The sequence below is a fragment of the Lepisma saccharinum genome, chromosome 16 (genome assembly GCF_977018435.1).
Source record: "Lepisma saccharinum chromosome 16, izLepSacc3.1, whole genome shotgun sequence".
Taxonomy (NCBI): Eukaryota; Metazoa; Arthropoda; class Insecta; order Zygentoma; family Lepismatidae; genus Lepisma; species Lepisma saccharinum.
The window spans coordinates 21,733,883-21,753,516 of record NC_139244.1 but is presented as its reverse complement, the minus strand read 5'-3'; the positions used below and the strand labels follow the sequence as shown (position 1 = coordinate 21,753,516).

Here is a 19,634-nt window from a genome sequence, read left to right as displayed (position 1 = left end):
ATTCCCATGCATTAATCTTAGATCTGATACAAGCATTTCTTTCTCATTAACCACAAACAGAAGCTGAAACATCACTCACTATTCTAACCAGTCGCTCAACTAACTGTGCGAGACAGTTGATAATGTTTCAGGAACGTTGTGGTCATCCACCATCTTCTCAATGTCATCGGAATTCAAATGCGTAATTACTAGAAACTCTGTTACAAAGCACATATTCCAGTCTATCATATTGATGTAATCCTCTGCCATGAAATTTGTGCGACACATTGAACGTACATGCTGGCACTTCACCAGATATTTTCCTTACCAAAGAATCTAAAATTCTTCACTGCCATTTCTCACACATGTCAAAATACTGGGCAGTTAATCATCTAGATGCACAAAAGATGAATTTCTGTCGATCATCTAGTATCTAGAGTATTACTGGGCATCATGTGAAAACGTTCTGTAAACAAAACATTGGGACTGACGCTTTTATCTAGTGTATTCCGTAAGTCTGTAAAATAACTGATTTCACCAGGTTCACGAGGCCGGTTGTCTTTCTTTGATTCATGTGTTTTGTTAAGATCTAAGGAACACTTACAATGCCAACTACTTCAGTGACAGCCCTTCGATCCTGCAGATAAGTGGACTACCTGGATGGAGGTTCAAGACTTCAGCTCCCCCTCCACTTTCTGAACCAAACCTCAATTTTCGCTGGTTCACTGTATTAGGTAAATAATCACAAATCTAATTTGTTCATATTTACCCCATGAATTAAATTACATATGTTGAATTTAAATCAGGCAAGTGCTATTTCGGTCATATACTTTAAAAAAGTAAAACTTCAGGCCTGATGATGTACAGCAAGAAATTTAATAAAATTCTTAATTATTATTCTGTGGACATTTGGGTAACTTTTGCACACAGTATGTTTTTGAAATTCAAAAATATTTTTTTTACACACCCTAATCTGTAATCATTTCTACTTTCACCAATAGTCTGCTTCCTTACATTCTATAAATACTTTAAATTAACTCATTAGAAGATTTGTTTATTCTCAATAATTTGGGAGGAGATCCTACCTTTTAATCCAGAAAGTTTTTATCAAACAAGAGTTCTACAAACTACATGTTGGAAAGGTAGAATCAATATAAAAAGGATCCACACTTCTTTTCAAAAACAATACTGTTTTTTTTTATTTTTGGAAAAATTTCAAACAAAAAAATTAAAATAATAATTAAAAATACATTGAAACAAAAAAACTCTCAACATTACCATATCCTGATAGTGAACTTATCAAAGGACAAAACATTCTATGATGGTTTTTGATGATGCATTCTCTTATTTTAAAAATTATTTCCATAAATTTCATACAAACCAAGAACATTTGAATGGGTAGAAAATAAAAATAAAGAATGCTCCTTGGAAAGTAACAGTCATAAATCAGAATGTAATTTGATTTATTGATTACAAGTTCGAGGCCTCCATACCAATGGAACTACACTGATGAGTTAGTAAGGACTGATAACTGTCCACTTCAAACCAACATTTAAAACAAAAAAATTTCCATCCATGATCAACAACATACAATCACCGACAATACTCTCCATTTTGCAGCAATATGTAAAACAAATCTGGAATAATTTCTCTTACGATTAATAAAATAATTACTGTAACAAAAATCATACATGTACAGGCACATGTTCGCTATTAGCTTACATTTTCACAATCATGTTTTAAAATATAAAAAAATGTCCTTGGAAAGTATTGCATTTGATTGTACAATAGTTCTGAAACATAGTTTGGCTGTGTGCTCATCTTCAAAAGGACCAACAAATCAACAACAATGTTCTTTCTCTCTTTAAAATAATTACGCATTATACTATCTGCACAAAAATAGACTTTGTTTAAGCAACTTTAATGATAACTTTTTCTCATTTCTAGGCAAATTATTTCATGGAAGAACAGTGGATGAATGGGATTCATAAAAACCTGCCAAACCATACATCATCTACATATGAAACTATTTTCTGAATAGATTCGTAGTCGAGTCCATTCATAATTTGTTCCAATACCTGACATGATTATAGGAACAGTCAATGATTTCATGAAACTCTTTACATTATGTACATAAAATGAAATTTCTTTGACATGGCTGTGTTCGAAAACAAAAAAAAATTGCCCTAACAGATAATGAATAATATTTACATACATATATATAAGCAGCAAACAGTTGTCTTTTCTTTCACAGTTGTATTTCCTTGAATTCAGGAGAATTGGTTATTAGAAACTAAATGTTCAATGGATTGGTTATTTTCTTGTAAACATTTCATTTCTTCATAAAAAAATATTTGTATATTATGTTCATGTATTCTAATTAATTAAAAGACAATGTACAACAAACTTCATCTACATGTCCACATACTGCATTCTTGTTAATGCTTTGCTCTACAAATGCACTTGAATGCATGAATTAGATTAAGTTAATTTAACTGAGGTGTTACGTTAATTATTTATTGCTTCAGATCAGTTCATGACCAGTCCAAGGGAAAGGAATTTGGAACATATTGCATAAAACTTGACATGGGGTTGAGAACACACATATCAAGGAAATGTAGGTTTATTTCATGCTTTGAGATCCTGTACTAACATTTTTTTAAGTACAGTTTTATAAATTGTGATTTTGGATTAAAATTTGATATAAATTCATATAAAATTATTTTGTACATACAGGCAAAAATAATAAACACATTTCATACAAGCCACTAGCTTTATTCGCCCTTAATATCACATTCCTATTTTGATTTGGCCATGTTGAGAACATTTTTTTTTCAATCATATGTGGCATATACAAACAAAAAAGAGTCTTCTATTTTAACCTGGTAAAAAAAATCAACTAGAACATGACTAGAATCTAAGTCAACATTGCACTCATCAAAAGAAGCATCAACAATAACAACATAGTTACAAATTATGAACAATCCACATTATGGACCATGAGCCAAATGAAACATAAAAAAAATTCTTCACTTTCATATTTTAAAGTTCAAATGTAATGAGATGAAACAAGGAAAAGGGGAGGGAACAGGGTTTGAAAAAAATTTCTAGTCTTTGTCTTGAATTGTAAGTACCTGAATTAAAATGGTGGACTATGTGTGTGGAATGATGAAGAGTTTTTTTATAATTAGTCACTCAAGATATAGCATGACCATTTTTCTTATTATGTTCAATAGAATGAGTTGAAATACTTTTTTCTTTTGAAAATACTTAAAAGAGTAAAGGGGGCATTTTTAAATATTTTTGATAAAGTACACGAAAAGACATGTTTTTAAAGCAGAATATTTTTATCTTTCTGTGCCATCATTGTTTGATGAGATGTGAAGTATTTAAAACCCGATGGCAAGTAATGCTCATTTACTTTTTTATCATGCAATGAAAAAGATGTTTACTACAAGTTATGTACAGTTTTTATGATGCGCATGATTTTTTATATTAGTTGACCCCTAACCAGCAGGGCAAACAGATTAAGACAACACAAGAAAGAATATACATATATACATATGTATGTCTGTTATGTATATACATATGTGAAAAAATCTCGATGATACGCTTACAAGTATATAAGGGAAGTCAGGAATGGGATGTTCTGTAAACAGCTTTACAAATACACGTGAATACTATACAAGGGATGTATAAAAATCACAATAAATAAAGAAACAATATAGAACATGCTCTTTAACACATCCTCTCTCATTTGTTTTTAACAATACCACTCCTTGGAACACTTTTTTTAAAATCTGGTTTAGTATCCTAGGCTGCCCTATTAATGGGGGAGATAGGTGGGACGGCTTGCCTCAAATGGATGAATCTATTTCATTGTTGCGCAATATATGCCTATGAAAAAGTCTTCACTTTTTTTTTTCTCTCTGTAAGAATTAAAAATGTTTGTCATATATTCTATGCACAGCTACTTATGACAATTTTTTTTATTTTGATTATGGGAACTCATACAATTGAGAAATATGTATATGTGCCCCTGCACAGAATGCAATTATATTTATGTATGCATATATGTAAAGAGCATAGTAAATAGATTTTTTTTCCACATCCAAATTCAAATTAATGTTAAGAGAAGAGAGTATTATAACCATCACTTTTCGTTCGTATATAAAGTATTTTTATTATAGATAGTTATTATATGATGATTAGTAACATTATAATTGTATGAAAAGACACATGCAGTTTTTTAAACACTTCCTTTTAATTAATAAAGTAGTAGTTGTATAGACCAGATTCACTGGTTACTTGTTTTACACACAGAACTATGAAGAAGAGGAAAAAATAATTGTATGGAGCACATGTTAAATTTTCTTTCAATATTGCACATTATCAGGAGCCTGTGCTTTAATAGGAAGGAAACCTTTTTGTAGAACGTTGCTTAAAAAAAAAAGATAAATAAATGAAATTTTATTTTCCCTCATATTAAATAAACGTAACTGGTAGGTGAAGACAGTTATGTTTATTTCTCTATTTAGAATTTATAGAATGCAACAAGCCAAGCATGGAAATATGATGGTTATGGAAAAAAGTGGTTAGAAATTCATTTTAAGAAGGAAATAACAGGTAAGAAGATGTCAGGGTTATGTACATACATATTATGTTACAGCCCTGGTTTTAAGTAAGGAATTCTTTAAATCTCAATTCTTTGCATCTTTTTCTTAAAAACTTGCAAATGTCCTACATGTTTTCTAGAGCGAAACTGTAGGGTATATATATTTTTATGGTAACATTATCGTATGGGCAAAACGGATTCCTTGAAATTTCCTTCAAATTTACAGGAGAAAGTACTTACGGAAATCATTTTCTTGAGCGTTTTGGAAGTTCCTGAATGTAGATTTGATCCATTTTAATGTGAATGCGTGTTGTTTTCTGCGAAAATCTCTGTCCGACACGCTGTTTCTCCTCACGCCATTTGCTTTTTGCATGAGAGTGCAATGTTCCGTGTGTTAAGACGATGCAACCCCGTAGCCAGTGTTTCAGCCTCGCCGTGTTTTCACTAGAACCACCTGTCGAGTTCGGTACAAGCCATTTTTTTCCGAATGCGTGTCACTTATCGCACAACATTGTAGCAACATTGTGTTCCGACGTCACAGGAGAGAGGTTTTTTTATAATTTTTCTTTGTATTTATGCTAATGGAACTTAACCTAACAGGCCTAACGTAACCACGTAGGCATTCCTCGTCTCACGTCTGACGTCAATATTCAAGGTTGGAAGGAAGAGAATTACGAAAGAAAGATGGTTCCGACCCGAATGGGTGTCACTTATCGCACAACACTGTAGCAACATTGTGTTCTGACGTCACAGGAAAGTTTTTTTCATGTTAGGCAATACAAAGGTAACGCGTCTCTTAGCGAAAATATTATTTTTTCTTTGTATTTATGCTAATGGAACCTAACCTAACAGGCCTAACCTAACCACGTAGGCATTCCTCGTCTGACGTCAATATTCAAGGTTGCAAGATGGTTGTGCGTAGAGGAAGAGCATTAACAAATTTCGAAAGAAAGATGGTTCCGACCCGAATGGGTGTCACTTATCGCACAACACCCTAGCAACATTGTGTTCTGACGTCGCAGGAGAGACCTTTTTCATGTTAGGCAATACAAAGGTAACGCGTCTCTTATCGAAAATATTATTTTTTCTTTGTATTTATGCTAATGGAACCTAACCTAACAGGCCTAACCTAACCACGTAGGCATTCCTCGTCTGACGTCAATATTCAAGGTTGCAAGAGTGTTGTGCGTAAAGGAAGAGCATTAACGAATTGTGAAAGAAAGATGGTTCCGAATTGCGAAAGGAAGATGGTTCCGAATTGCTATTTATGGACAATGAACGTGGTAAATCGCAAGGTTATTTCACAAGATCTACACGTAAATGCGACGTATTAGCATAATTTCAAATAGTGGCACGAAAGTAGATATTTTCCGGTGAACGAGGTTGCACCACTGCATAAATCGACAAAACACTCTCAGAACGCCCCCTAAACCAGTATGCTATCACGGCCATAATGTGTTACAGATTCGAAACAACAAGTAACAGTAAGTACTCGTAAATAGAGAAAATAAACATTATCTTAGTTAGAAATGCATTATTTCGCCTTAAGAAATGTTCCGCAACACGTTAGCAATGTAAAGAAGTCCGAAATATATGATTCGTAGGTGTTTTGCCCATACGATAATAGTACCATTTTTATTTGCATACATGGACATAATCCAAACATACAAGTCTTGGATTGTTTTTCTTATTTTTTTTCTTCTTTAATATATCTATTTGGATTCAGAGTGGGGCACACAATACTATGCACAGTCTGTTGCGTACACTGGGATTCCTTATAAGGCAGTTGTGGGTCATAGAAAAACATGTTTCTCATAGACTCTTATTCCGTACTTTGCAGCTCCATTTCTTTCAACACAAACCACTATTCTTATTATTTTTTTTAGCACAACATGTAAGGCCAACCCGGGCTCAGAACAACTTGTGGACTAACATAATAATAGCACCATTGCCTGACCTGAACCATCAGAAAATAAAGAGACCTCCTTCAGGTAGAAGTTGCACAATTATGCAAACTCGCATGAGGAGTTCTGGTCATATATTTTTTTTTTGCCACCATCGATGCAACTTTCTTCCACCTTCTCAACAATAACAACAACATGGTGTTGCCCAGTCGCTGCAATCGTGGCTCACCAAACACTATTGTCATGCCTCCAAAGACTGCCACCTGTTGGCAGTTGTTGAAATTATTAACACTATGTGTGCTCTCATTCTGGGATTCTCGCATCCCCATAGTTTTTTAGAAGCCCTCGATCACATCATATGCTTCTAATGAAGACATGACGATGTAGAACACCCACAGGCCGAATAACACACAGGATGTTGGATATTTGTATTTTGCAGGGCCTCCAAGCTCCCCACCTACTGCTTTGCATCGCCTCATCAATAGGATTGCTATCGCTATAAGGGCTTCTGAACAAAACAAAGTAACTGAGAAAGCCAAGCTGAAAAGAAAAGAGAAAAACAAAATTAAAAGAGTGCAATATTTTGCTTTGAGCTGCCGGTCTAAACTACAATTTCCAAAGTAATGTATTGTGAAAATTTAAGTGCTGTCTCCATTTTGTTTATTTAAAAAAAATAAAAATTGGCTATTTTCAATGTGATGTATAATTTTCAGTTGCAAATCACAAACCTAACAAACTTTGAGACAAAAAAAAAGGGTCCTTAGCCGATACCATTTTGAACCAATAGCCATACTGATACTCTCACTAATTATCACCAATACCAATACTTGAAAATTGTAACAAATGAAATTTGTTTAAAAATATTCATTAATATTAAAAATAATACATCAGAATATAAAAAATACATATTACGTAATTACAAAATACAGAAATAGTTAATTTGCCAACATAGCTCTTGAGCACCAGCAGAGAGTAGCCAACTTTACTGCAGGTCACTCTACTAGGCAAGAAACACTGTGGTGAAAAACTTACATTCTTATTTGTAACGTGAAGTCAGAAACTATATTCACGAAACATATTAATAGAGGACAAAATGGAAAACTTAAGTAAACTTTAATAATAGCATGTTGCTACAGAACACCTGATGCAGACTATACAATATTCATAAAAAATCTGTCAGTATTGTTAGATGAATTAAAAAGTTATACATGTGAAATTGTGGTATGTGGGGACCTAAACATTGATTTTCTAAAAAATACAGGACAGAAACTGCACTTTAAAGCCACAATAAACACTTTTGGCCTAAAGCAAATTGTAACTACACCCACGCACATAATGAAAGAGACACTCTCCCTCATAGACCACATGTTAATAAGTTTACACTCAAAAGAGTTTCAATGTGAAAACATATCAGTCCACTTCTCCGACCATGAAGCACAATTTTTATGTCTCACATGTAAAAGAGAAGCTACTGAATATCATAGAAAGTCGCTAAAAATGCAGAAACGTAAATATGATGAAGGTTCTATACTCATGTTTATTGGAAAACTAATCGAGCACTGTGTGTTCTCCTGAAATGTCACAATGAAAAACTGTGTTTTTATGTACGTACAACACTACCACATTAGCTTTTTTCCATGAATCTGGAATTTTACCCTCATTGAAGCATCTGTTTAATGAAATAAAGGGACAATAAAAGAAAGGGATAGTGAGGGAAGAAAACTTGTTTCGCCCAATTTTCATGGTAGTGGTTATTGCCCTGTATACACATTTGTGAATTCTCGTGTATTTCCTGAACCTCGGGCTGACAGCAGACAGTGTGATTTCTGTTGGAAAGATCAATGTTTGGGAAGTGCATAAAAAGCAACAGCTTAAGTGAAACGTGGTTTAGTCACTCACTTGCTGAGACATTTGGTACCCCTATTCAAACTATGTTACTTCCTTTGAAGCGACATATTTGCTGGTACAAAAGTTAGACTAAATATATTCATGTGACTAGAAAAAATTTAAGGAAAAAAGCACTGTGTCATCCAGTGGCGTACACAAGGGAGGGGGGGTTACCGGGTTTAACCCCCTTCCTTGAGCTTTTGAAATATTATGGAAAATGCTGTAGAAAAAATTAAGAATGGCTAATTTATCACAGTCAAAGATCTGCGACAGTAATAATAATAATGATAATTTGAATTATTATTCCCATGCAGCATGAAGAAAAACACAACATTCCAAACACAATCTATGTGGCCGCAAAGTTCAATTTTGCAATATTTTTGCAAAAAGTCGTGCAGTGACTCTCGCGAGAATTGTGAAAATTCCTTGCTTCGTCACAGTATGCCGACCTTATTGCAAATGTTCTTCCCGGTACTGATTTCACATCCCCTTGTGAACTCTCAAGTGATGCTGAGTCTACATCCACATCATTAAATAATGTTGAAGAAGTGCTTTGTGAATCACCTAGAAGTGATAAATGTGTTGGAATGTGTATAAACTTACTTTTGAACGAAAACATAGACTCAGTGGAATTTAGCAACATGTATTCTCGCACTTCATCATCATCCTGGGTGAGTTCCATAAATGTAAATTTCCCCGTGCATATAGCACCGTGCCATGAAGGCACACGTAGTGGTGTGGTGGGCCCCACACATTCTCGATCTCAGCCATTTTGCAGTTGATGTGATCAGCACCATGCTCCGGCAGCCTTTATCCCCCAGGGTTGCTCTCAGGTACCCATTAGGGTTGCTCTCAGGTACCCATTGCTATGAGGCTGGGTGCGGAGACAAAGCTGGATAAATTCCAACCAATTCCGGGAATCGAACCCGGATGTCCCACAAGGTTGTCAGACTAGACCACCGCGGCTCATTGAATGAGTTTCATATTTTGATTATTTCAATAAATTTAATATATTTGCCTGTTTTTATGGTTTTTCTTCACACTTAAAATGTCTCACCTATCATACACAAATAACCGTTGACTAGACAATTATTTCGTAACAAAGAAAATGTGATTTTATTCTATTGCTTTCATAAATATATTTATGTAGATCTCTACTACTTAATAATAGCAGTGATATAAGTAGTAACAGCAGCTGCATTAGTAGTGATTAAACTAATTAATTAATTAATTATAAGTATTATTTATTAATTAATTATGATTATTATTAATTAATTAAAGTATAATAAAACAATGGTAATGTGAATTTGTAGAAAGTTTTTGAAATAACACCACCCCCCCCTGATGAAATCCTGCGTATGCTACTGGTGTCATCTACTCATTACAAGCAAGGTAGGCAAAGAAACTACTGCACATCTCAGTCAATCTGAACAAGGATTGTTTATATTATTAGCACTTTCTCACTGTATCTGTACTTTTCTCTGAATGTTATCTGCGCCCCGAAATATTTCTAAATCCAGAAATCATAAATGTGGCAACATTGCACTTAAATCAGCTGAGTAGTTCAAAAGTGAGAGTTACATTCTTTGCACATAGTATGTATAAAGTCAGAAATATATAAATCAACATTATAATAGGAGAATAATGTTAGAATATACTTATTATTATCTTCTTTGTTGAGGCAAATTGAATGCAAATACATGGCAAACAATTGCTGGTATCAAGTGAAAGAGTGCAGTGCTATCTGCTGATGAAGCTGTAAATTACCCACTCCAGTTAAATATTTCCCACACTCGAGTCACTGCTGTATTATCACCAGTGAGGAAGGAAAATTGTATTATTATGACAATATATACAGTATGGCCGTAAATAAAGTACATTGAAAGTTGGCAACACTGGGCATCATTGGTATTGTGTGGGAAGCGAGGAAGTGCATTTGCCTTGTGACATTGGTTCTTACAGAGAACAGTTATAGTGATAGGCGATCCTCCATGAGCTTGACTATTCGAGAGAAGGTGTTAGTTATAGAGCATTATTTCTGCTCATTACTAAGTGGCCATTGAAGTGGGTCACTAGCTACAACACAGTGTGCTTTGTTACAGGAGATCTCTGGTACTCGTGCTCACTACACATGCAAATGTTACCCACTGCATTAATAAAATTGCGGTAATGTTTGCAAACTTACAGGGTTGGTATGAAAAATGTTCAATGTTGACGGACGAGACTTGTAATACGTGTGCTGACTGTTTTGTTTATGTTCAAATATTGAGTGTAAGGTACCTGTTGTTGTGTTGATACATACAAGTGTTGATTCAGATTTTTAATTACACTTGCAAACAAAATTAAATAAAACAGTACATCTTCTGCATTTTACAAGGATCATTTAAAAATAAGTGATTACATGCTCATAACTGTCTATTTATAGAGGACAAGGTAACGGTATTCCTTCTTAATAGTCTCCGGCCGGGTATAGCACATGTTGTCAAATTTCTGGCAATTTCCTCATGCCATTAGCGGAATCATTTTTCCGTACATCATTGAGGGACCCTAAGGCCTGCACTATGTCATTCATGTTCTTGAAGCAATGTTCTCGTAGAGAATCTTGTAGCTTCCAAAACAAGTCATACATAGTAGCAAGAACTAGTGTCCAGACTATATGGAGGTACAAAGGAAAACTACTTAGTAGTGATAGGCAACAAGAATCATCAATTTAATGTTGCTGGGTGCTTGTTGGAACTTTTGTGGTATTGGTGAATCAGTATGACGAACCACTTAACAGCATTTTTTCATGTGCAACTTTATTTTGATGAACACAATTTGTTCTTTTCGTGAGAATATTGTTTTAGAGTGCACAACTCAACATAGCTACAGCCATGTGTTAATCTGTGGAACTACGACATGTCACGTAGAGAGACTGGAATAAAGTTGTAATATGATTCCATGATTATTTTTTGCTACCGCAGTGACAAACAGCAAACATATTGTTGAGTATCACTTGCTTTGCAATGATCCTCATAGTATACTTTACTTCCAGCCATATTCTATTATTGATATCACATTTAGATATCCTAAAACACCAGATGTGCTGTAGTTCACCACAATCATGTTATTTTGTTCATCATTGCCAAGACTTTCCACTGAAATTTACACACCTTATTTCTGTAAGATGGAGCTTCAAGTTGCTTCACCCAGGAAACCACATCAGCTACTATAGGAAACTTCCACTATGCTAATTCGTACATTTTAGATATCCAACATATCAATATATTGAGCACATTAAGTGAAAGAAATAATAATTTAACTTACTTCCCTGGATCTACTTCGAAAGCTCTTCCGTGCATTGCGTGGTAGATAGCTGCTATTGACCATGCAATGCCGATACCAAGGAATACATTTACAGCATTACTTCCAGTGACATTACCCACAGACGCGTCAGCATATTTATCCTGGATAGCTGCAACTTTACTGGCAAATGTATCTAGAATAAGTTTGGAAAACAAAAATTGTATAATCTTGTTTTAGGAGAATAATATCTGCAACAACAAACATGCATCCAGTACTTAATCAAGCTGTGCATTCATTATGATGATAGGATGTATACTAGCATAAATCTTATCTACTTATTAAATTACAATGAGCCTAATATGAATTTTAAACCAAATAACTAATATGTTGCTCAACTAACAGAAAAAGTTATGAATTTTCTTGAGATTGGCATGCATATATATAAAAAATAGCTTTCGTGCAGACTGTATGTCTATGAAAAATATTCTTAGAATATAATTGTACAGTATCTGCTGGATTATTATGATAAAATATTTTTCTCAGTCTTATTGTTATTGTTTCCCAATAACGTCACAGCAGGGCATGTTCATTTTACGAATTAATACTAACTTCTTTTAGATCTTAAATCAGAGTTACACTGAAGTTACATACAAAGTTTTCATTTACTAGAGAGAAAAATATAAATGCGCTTAAGAAAAAGATAATCTTAATAAAAAGAAACAGAAACAAATAAATACTTAGGTATGAGTGAATTCTACGAAATAATTCTAAATTAATTATATTAGGATTGAAATATTATCACATGATGCAAATCAGTTTTGAGATTTGAAAACTCTTTGATGAGCCAGCCACCTACTTAATTTAAACTGTCTTACAGTTTTTCTAAGAAATATAAATTAAGGAAACCAATGCTTTGAAATTCCTAGTTTTCATTGCGTGGCAAAATAATGAGATCAACATTATCTGTACATACAGAGATTTTATTAAAAACCGTTTTTATTCTGAACACATTTATTAGTACAAATTGTTCCAACAGATTCTACTTTAAGAATATATGAATCGACTTCTCAGCACTAATGTTAATTAAATTTATAGTAGAACTATAAAAGTACTATGAAAAAATATTATACAAAAGCAGTGAAAATCTACCAAACCATAACAATGCTACTTACGCAATTCATGAAGAACATACATATTTGAAGATTTTTCTAATAGAAATTCTAATAATTATCTTACATATAAACATGATATTATGATAATTTGTTAGTGTTAGTGAATCTGTACAAATATATTATAGTACGTTCTGGCATTTCTTGCAATGCAAAGTAATGAGAATTAAAGCAAACACACAATGTTATGTTAGCTGGTAAGTGGGATATTTTTATACAAAGCATAGAATTTCCAATTAATTTCTTCATATAGATCACCTAGTGCAAGTTCTGTACTTATGGAGTCAAAGTTAAATTTTATCAATATCACCAGTTTAAATAAGGAGAACCTTGCTGATAATTTTTGGTTTTTGTTTGGAATGAACTATGTCACTGGAAGTGGATACATGCTTGTACTTTGATTCCCTTCGTGTACACAGTTTGAAATAAATAGACTTCTCCATCTATTTCCTTTTTTTCCGGTTATTTTATAACACTTTTCTACTTCTTGGGTTAATTGTAGTGACAAGTGTAAATGATGAACTGATAAAGATGACGGGGACAAACACCCATCCATGACTCAAACCTGGGACTTCTTTCTTTGGGACATGCTGCATTGACCACTCTGCCATGGAGTCTGTTTAGACTTCTCAATCAAGACTGTTCCAGAAAAAATCAAAGAGAATTCTGCAAGATTAAAATTCTGGGAGGATTGATGAATTAGGAATGACTGATACAATGCTGAATCTTCGAGATGGAGGTAAAAATGAAAGAGTATACAGTGTTACACAATTTACAGCCTTTTTTAATACTGGTTAACTTCTGCTCATAAATAATACAGAGGTGACTACGTAACTGCTATAAATGCAAACATACCTTCTGGTACCCTGCAACAGGTCTATTCACATCCCCCCGGTTCATGCAGAGATAAGATGCTCTAATACATCAGCATTTGCACAATCTCTTTTTTCTTTGTTTTTAATGTATATTAATATTGCTGTTTTACCCCTCTTAAGTTAATCGTGATGATGATGATGATGAATAAGTGAAAGAATAAACTAAATGAAACATCTGTGCCCATGTTGGACGCAAACCCAGAACCTCCAATGGCAATATCGTAAGGGGAGGGGGGGGATATTTTGCAATGCGTCAATATTACTTATTATTCAAGGGACAATTTTTAATACATGGAACAAAGCCAAATCATCTCTAATTTAAATTAGACTACTTATTCATGTTAGGGGGAATAAAAATGCAGTTGATAATAAGATTTGATTGATTGATTTCGTGTTTTAAGTCCACTTTATGCACAGTAAGGCTAATCGGGACTGGACCTACAATTCAAAGTTGGATCCAAATCACTATATGCCTCCACCAGGTTCGAACCCAGGACCCCTTGATTACAAGGCAATGACAATACCACTGTGCCATCAGGGAGGCAGTTGATAACACGACGTAACTGAATTACTAAATTGTTTCAGTGAAACTTACTTGTAAATGTTAGATTAATTTTGGTGGCCTCTGCCAACATCCACTTGGGGAACTCGTTGCTTCACTGTCGGGAACCGGAAGTCAACCCAACAGTGAAGCAATGAGTTTTAATTAAAATTAATTCGAATATTAAAAAAAATCTAAATTAATCAAACATTTACTAGTAAGTTTCATGGAAATAATTTAGTAGCTCACGTCTTCATGACTACTTAATTCAGTCAAGAACTAAATGCAAATAGTGGTGCAAGCCTGACTAATTTGAATTCAAATAGGATTTGGCCACAAACATTTGCATCCATCAGACTGCTTCAAAATAAGGGACAATTCCACAGGGAACCTTCTTATTACCAGAACACTAAAGGAGTATTTTTGCAGGAGCACTTCAAAGTAGACATGCATTTTCAAGAATTAACATTCCTACCCATTCTCTTTAATAAAAAATGCTTCAGAATCATTATGGACTGGATCCCACTTCTGACACCTATGCATACTTGTGAAATGACCACATCTAGTCACAGCACAAACATTTGCATCCATCAGACTGCTTCAAAATAAGGGACAATTCCACAGGGAACCTTCTTATTACCAGAACACTAAAGGAGTATTTTTGCAGGAGCACTTCAAAGTAGACATGCATTTTCAAGAATTAACATTCCTACCCATTCTCTTTAATAAAAAATGCTTCAGAATCATTATGGACTGGATCCCACTTCTGACACCTATGCATACTTGTGAAATGACCACATCTAGTCACAGCCCACCCATTCCCCTGATTTTCTTCACAAATGCCAAATTCCACATCTGTTCCCCACCAAAATTGTTCAGTTTTGGTATGCTGCTCATGAAAAATTGCAATGAATATGTGTATAAATCACCACCTTAGTATCTGGTAAGTGTTCCTTATTTCTCATTAGTGATTAGGGAAATTAATTATGCACTATGTAGTTACATGTGATTTTTTTGATTTTTTTAGAAAATTAAGTAAATAATTGTGGAATCTGAATTTTAATATTGATATTGGTAATTGACGTTATGAACTTATGATTACAAGATGCTATGCTAACCTCAGTCTTACTGATACTAAAACACAATTTCGAATTTTTAATATTTTTGTAAACTTTACTCATGTATATTACTGTATGTGAAACACAAAACGAGGAAGAAAATATAGAGAATACATATTGCTAATAAACAAAAATCATTATTTATACAATCGATCTGTAAAATTTTTAACATTTCATTGATTGATTGATTGATTGATTTAGTTTATTTTACTTCGCGTTTTGTGCCTCTTGGCTAATTTGCGAAGATGTGGATGAGTGATGAAATGATGAAATTGATGAATGGACATTCACAAACAACCAAGCCCAACCGGGATTCGAACCCGGGACCCTTGGCGTCGCAGCGCGATGTGCTAACCACTCGGCCACAGGGTCGGGCTTTTAACATTTCATGTGTGCTAATGATAGTTAATGTGCGATTTTTGAAGAAAGAATGGAATTTACTGAGGTGAGTTACCTGGAACACTGGTACCCAAAGCTACAAAGGTTATGGCTGTCACCCCATCCTTTAACCCAACAGTACAACCAAAATGGGAAGCAACGTCGCCTATGACAGCAGTTAGGATCCCAACCCACATTATGGATATATTGAAACATAACCATCCACCAAAGTGATCTATTTGAAAACGGGAACAAATGGAGAAAACACTGGTTAGAATGGTTAGCAAATATCACAACAACAAACTAGCAGGTTATTTGACGAGTTGGTTAATACATTTAAGAAGCAGGTCGCACGGCACTGGAAAAGAAAAAGGCACGTATGGGTTGTGAAAGGTTTTCGTACAGTATAGTCACGTAGTCTTGTCGTAAGGTCTAAGAGTTCTTGGTTACATGACATGCAGAGTAAAATAAAAACACAAAAAAAGTAAAAAATCACATTGATCCTCCTTCATTATTCACTGTGGTTGCATGTTAAGTATTTTCTTCACTTCTTAGGGCTTTCTGTATTCTATGATATATGTAAATTCATTTTCCAGATCACTGGTTAATGCTGTGCAGTGTTATCAGTAGTGACACAACATAAACCAGAGAAGAAAATTAATTTTCATTAGCACTGGTTTATTAAAATTCCAATGAAATTCTCTTTGCTACTCTTGACCATATCACAATTTCAAAGTTAGACTTTCAAATTTTCCCCAAAATTCAAAATTTAACATGGAATATGGATATGGTAATAATGATCCTATTATATATATTTGACTAGTATATAAGGAAAATATTTCTTCTAAAAACGAAAGGTGCAAACAGCTACCTGCACACATTATAAGCCACTTTAGTATCGTCAATGGATAATAGTTAGAATTTCTACCAAGTTCCAAAACTTTAGTCTCAAAATTGCTTAGTTTTGAAGCATAAAATCAATTTCATATGTAGGTATAATTCCTCTAAATGGTACCTTTCATATCATATGAAACTTTATGTAATTTACTTACTTTTGATTAAACAGGATTAAAAACAAATCAAATAGATATAAATCCATTCAAACATATAACAAAATTTAGAAGATCTTAAGTCAGAAATAATGAAGTAAAACTTACTGCATCGTATCATTATAAACCATTACAAAAATAGATACTTGCGTTGACCCAAGACATATGGTTTGGTTCTGCTGTTGATGAGCAAAGAGATTTTATGCTCAGGGTGGTAATTGAAGGAGAGATAAGGGTGGGTGTATGTATGTATCGAAGCTTGAAGAGTATTACTGGAATTTCCCCCATTGGAAATTTTTTAAATATCATTCCGTTTATGCTCATTACAAGCAAATAAATTTGGCAGCAAATGAAGTACACTTGCATGCAATAATGAAGGAGGAAATAGTGGCTACGTTATAGCCCTTCGGTTACTACTTCTATCTTCTTTGTTTCTGATGCATTGCTGTCAAGTTGCAACACTGAATGAAAATGAGCTTCGCAAGAGTTGGCCATCTCCCACCCTTACCTGGTACGCTAGTACCCAAGGCAACAAAGGCAATGGCGGTGACTCCATCCTTCACCCCTAACGTGCAGCCAAAATGTGAGGCTATGTCTCCAATAACAGCAGTGAGCATTCCGATTCCCAATATGGAAACAACGAAAGTGACATACCCTTCATATATATCTGAGGACAAGAGGCAAAGGAAAAAAAAACAATTTATTAAGTCCAAAGAAATCTTTTTCTCCAAATCCTTTGTCAATCAATTTGCAGTGACCAAATAAAGAAGGAAAATACTGGTTGTTTCGGACTAGGAATAAGTCTATAGTGCTTTAGTAAGGATAGTACACAGCCAGCTAAAAATAAAAAAGTGCTGATCATTAAAAATTACACACATAATTACGCATTTAAACCTGGAAATGCAGGAAAAATAATGTATTATTATATGAATTAGAAAATTATTACAAGCAATTACAGAAATCAACATGTAATTAGAGCTTGCAAGTAGGAATTAACAGGGCAAACACAAGAGAAATGTAGAACATTAGCAACTATTAGTTATTGCTCTTGCTGTAAAAAGAATGAAGCTGTGAAAAATAGTACATTATGAACCTTCCCTATATATATATATGTTTTTACACGTTTTACATTCCTCCTATGAAATATTACGTATAATTTAGTAGCCTACTGAAAGAGAAACAATATAGTCATGTAGTCTTGTCAGGAGTCACATGCCATGCTTGGTATATAGCAGGGCAAAATAGCAACAAGATATGTAGAAATCATTTGGGCATGGTCCTCCTTCATTACAAATTCAATGTAGTTTTGTATTGTACATTTTCCTCACTTTTGGCTTTTTACAAATGCTACAGTACATGATATTATATGCATTTTCCTGGTCCACTTGTTATAGCTGTCTGATGATGCTAAGAATTTCTGCTTGAAATTTTAAGTCTCTTTTTATGCTCACATATGCTATTTGGTACTGGGCCTAAAATTTAAAGTTTGATCTGAATCATTGTGCAATGAGCCTCATCGAGGAATTGAACCTGTGACCCTCTTGATTACAAGGAGGCCTGATACATTTACGTCTTCACAAAAGTCTCTTGTATCTCTGATGAAAATTAAAAATCTCTGTGGCATGACAGCCCCCTAAGGGCCAGGACATACCAAGTGGCTCTTTCTTTGGGTGACGCATGGTCAGTGCATCAAGTCCCAACAGTGCCATTTTCTGGCTTTTGAGACCAAAGACTGCTACTTCTGCTTTTCAATTGTCCTCACGATGCTGGGACAACACCCACCAATTTTGGGGCTCCCACTGGGAATCGCAAGGTAGGTAAGGTATATTCCCCATTCACATTGCACCATGCTCTGGCATTCTTGACCTCTGCCATTTCTGGAGGTGATGTGATCAGCACCATGCTCTGGCCACCTTCACCCCAATGGTTCTCCCCAGGTACCCTATTATTTGTGGCTGGTTGAACTGCAGAGCCGCTTTATGCAGGAACAAGGCTGGAAAAATTCAAACCTTAGAACTGAACCCAGGTCTCTTACATGGTAGTCAGACACCCTACCAAGTGGACAACCATGGCTCCTATAACCAGAAATTGCAAAAACGTTCTGAGTATTTGGGTAAGCAGGAGCCTGCCCACCTTTAACAAAACAGATCAAAAATAAATCATAAGAATATTGGTCTTTAAAAATATGGAACAATACATGAAGCAAAAATATTCGGTGAGCTAAAACAATGTGAGCCATAGATAAAATCACTGCATCATAAAATAGATCTTTACGATAATCCGTACTTGTATTGACCCTAAGGGTGGCGACAATTTCAGTTCTACTGATAACTAGCAACGATGTTTGTGCTCATCAGAAGTAAGCCATGTCACAAAATGGCGTATATTCTTAATCAATAATGAAGGAGGAAATAGTGGTTATAATGTAGCTTTTTAATTTCTACTTCTATCTTCTTCAGTTTTGTTGCAATGCTCTCGTGTTGCAACACTCAACAAACATCAGCTTCGCAAAAGCTGACCATCTCCCGCCCTTACCTGGTACACTAGTACCCAAGGCAACAAAGGCAATGGCGGTGACTCCATCCACAATTCCTAATGTACAGCCAAAGTGCGAGGCTACGTCTCCGATAACAGCTGTGAGTGCTCCGATTCCCAATATGGAAACAACGAAAGTGACATACCCTTCATATATATCTGAGAAGAAGAGAGAGAGAAAAAAAAACCTAATACAAAAAGTCGAAAGAAAAAGTATCCTTCTTGGAAAGATATTTTTTCCTTTCTTGATTTTGCAACTCCTTTGTTGATCACCAAATTACAGTGCCCAAAATAAAGAA

At 34.6% G+C, this 19,634-nt stretch overlaps 1 protein-coding gene across 6 annotated transcripts in view; it reads right to left on the bottom strand.

Annotated features, from left to right (window-relative positions):
• Window positions 1–1,425: 1,425 nt before the first annotated feature.
• The window catches only part of Calx (sodium/calcium exchanger 3), a 647,992-nt gene continuing 629,783 nt past the window's right edge, over window positions 1,426–19,634 (bottom strand). For 4 of the 6 annotated variants that reach the window (XM_083137851.1, XM_083137848.1, XM_083137853.1 and 1 more), the window contains 2 exons: window positions 11,692–11,863; window positions 1,426–7,038 (listed from right to left, as the gene is read on the bottom strand). In XM_083137851.1, the coding sequence (XP_082993977.1) occupies window positions 6,834–7,038; window positions 11,692–11,863 (377 nt within the window). In that variant the 3' untranslated portion in view covers window positions 1,426–6,833. Of the gene's footprint in view, window positions 7,039–11,691; window positions 11,864–15,827; window positions 15,987–19,335; window positions 19,495–19,634 lie in introns of all 6 variants that reach the window. The other 2 variants (XM_083137849.1, XM_083137850.1) reach the window with 2 other exon arrangements.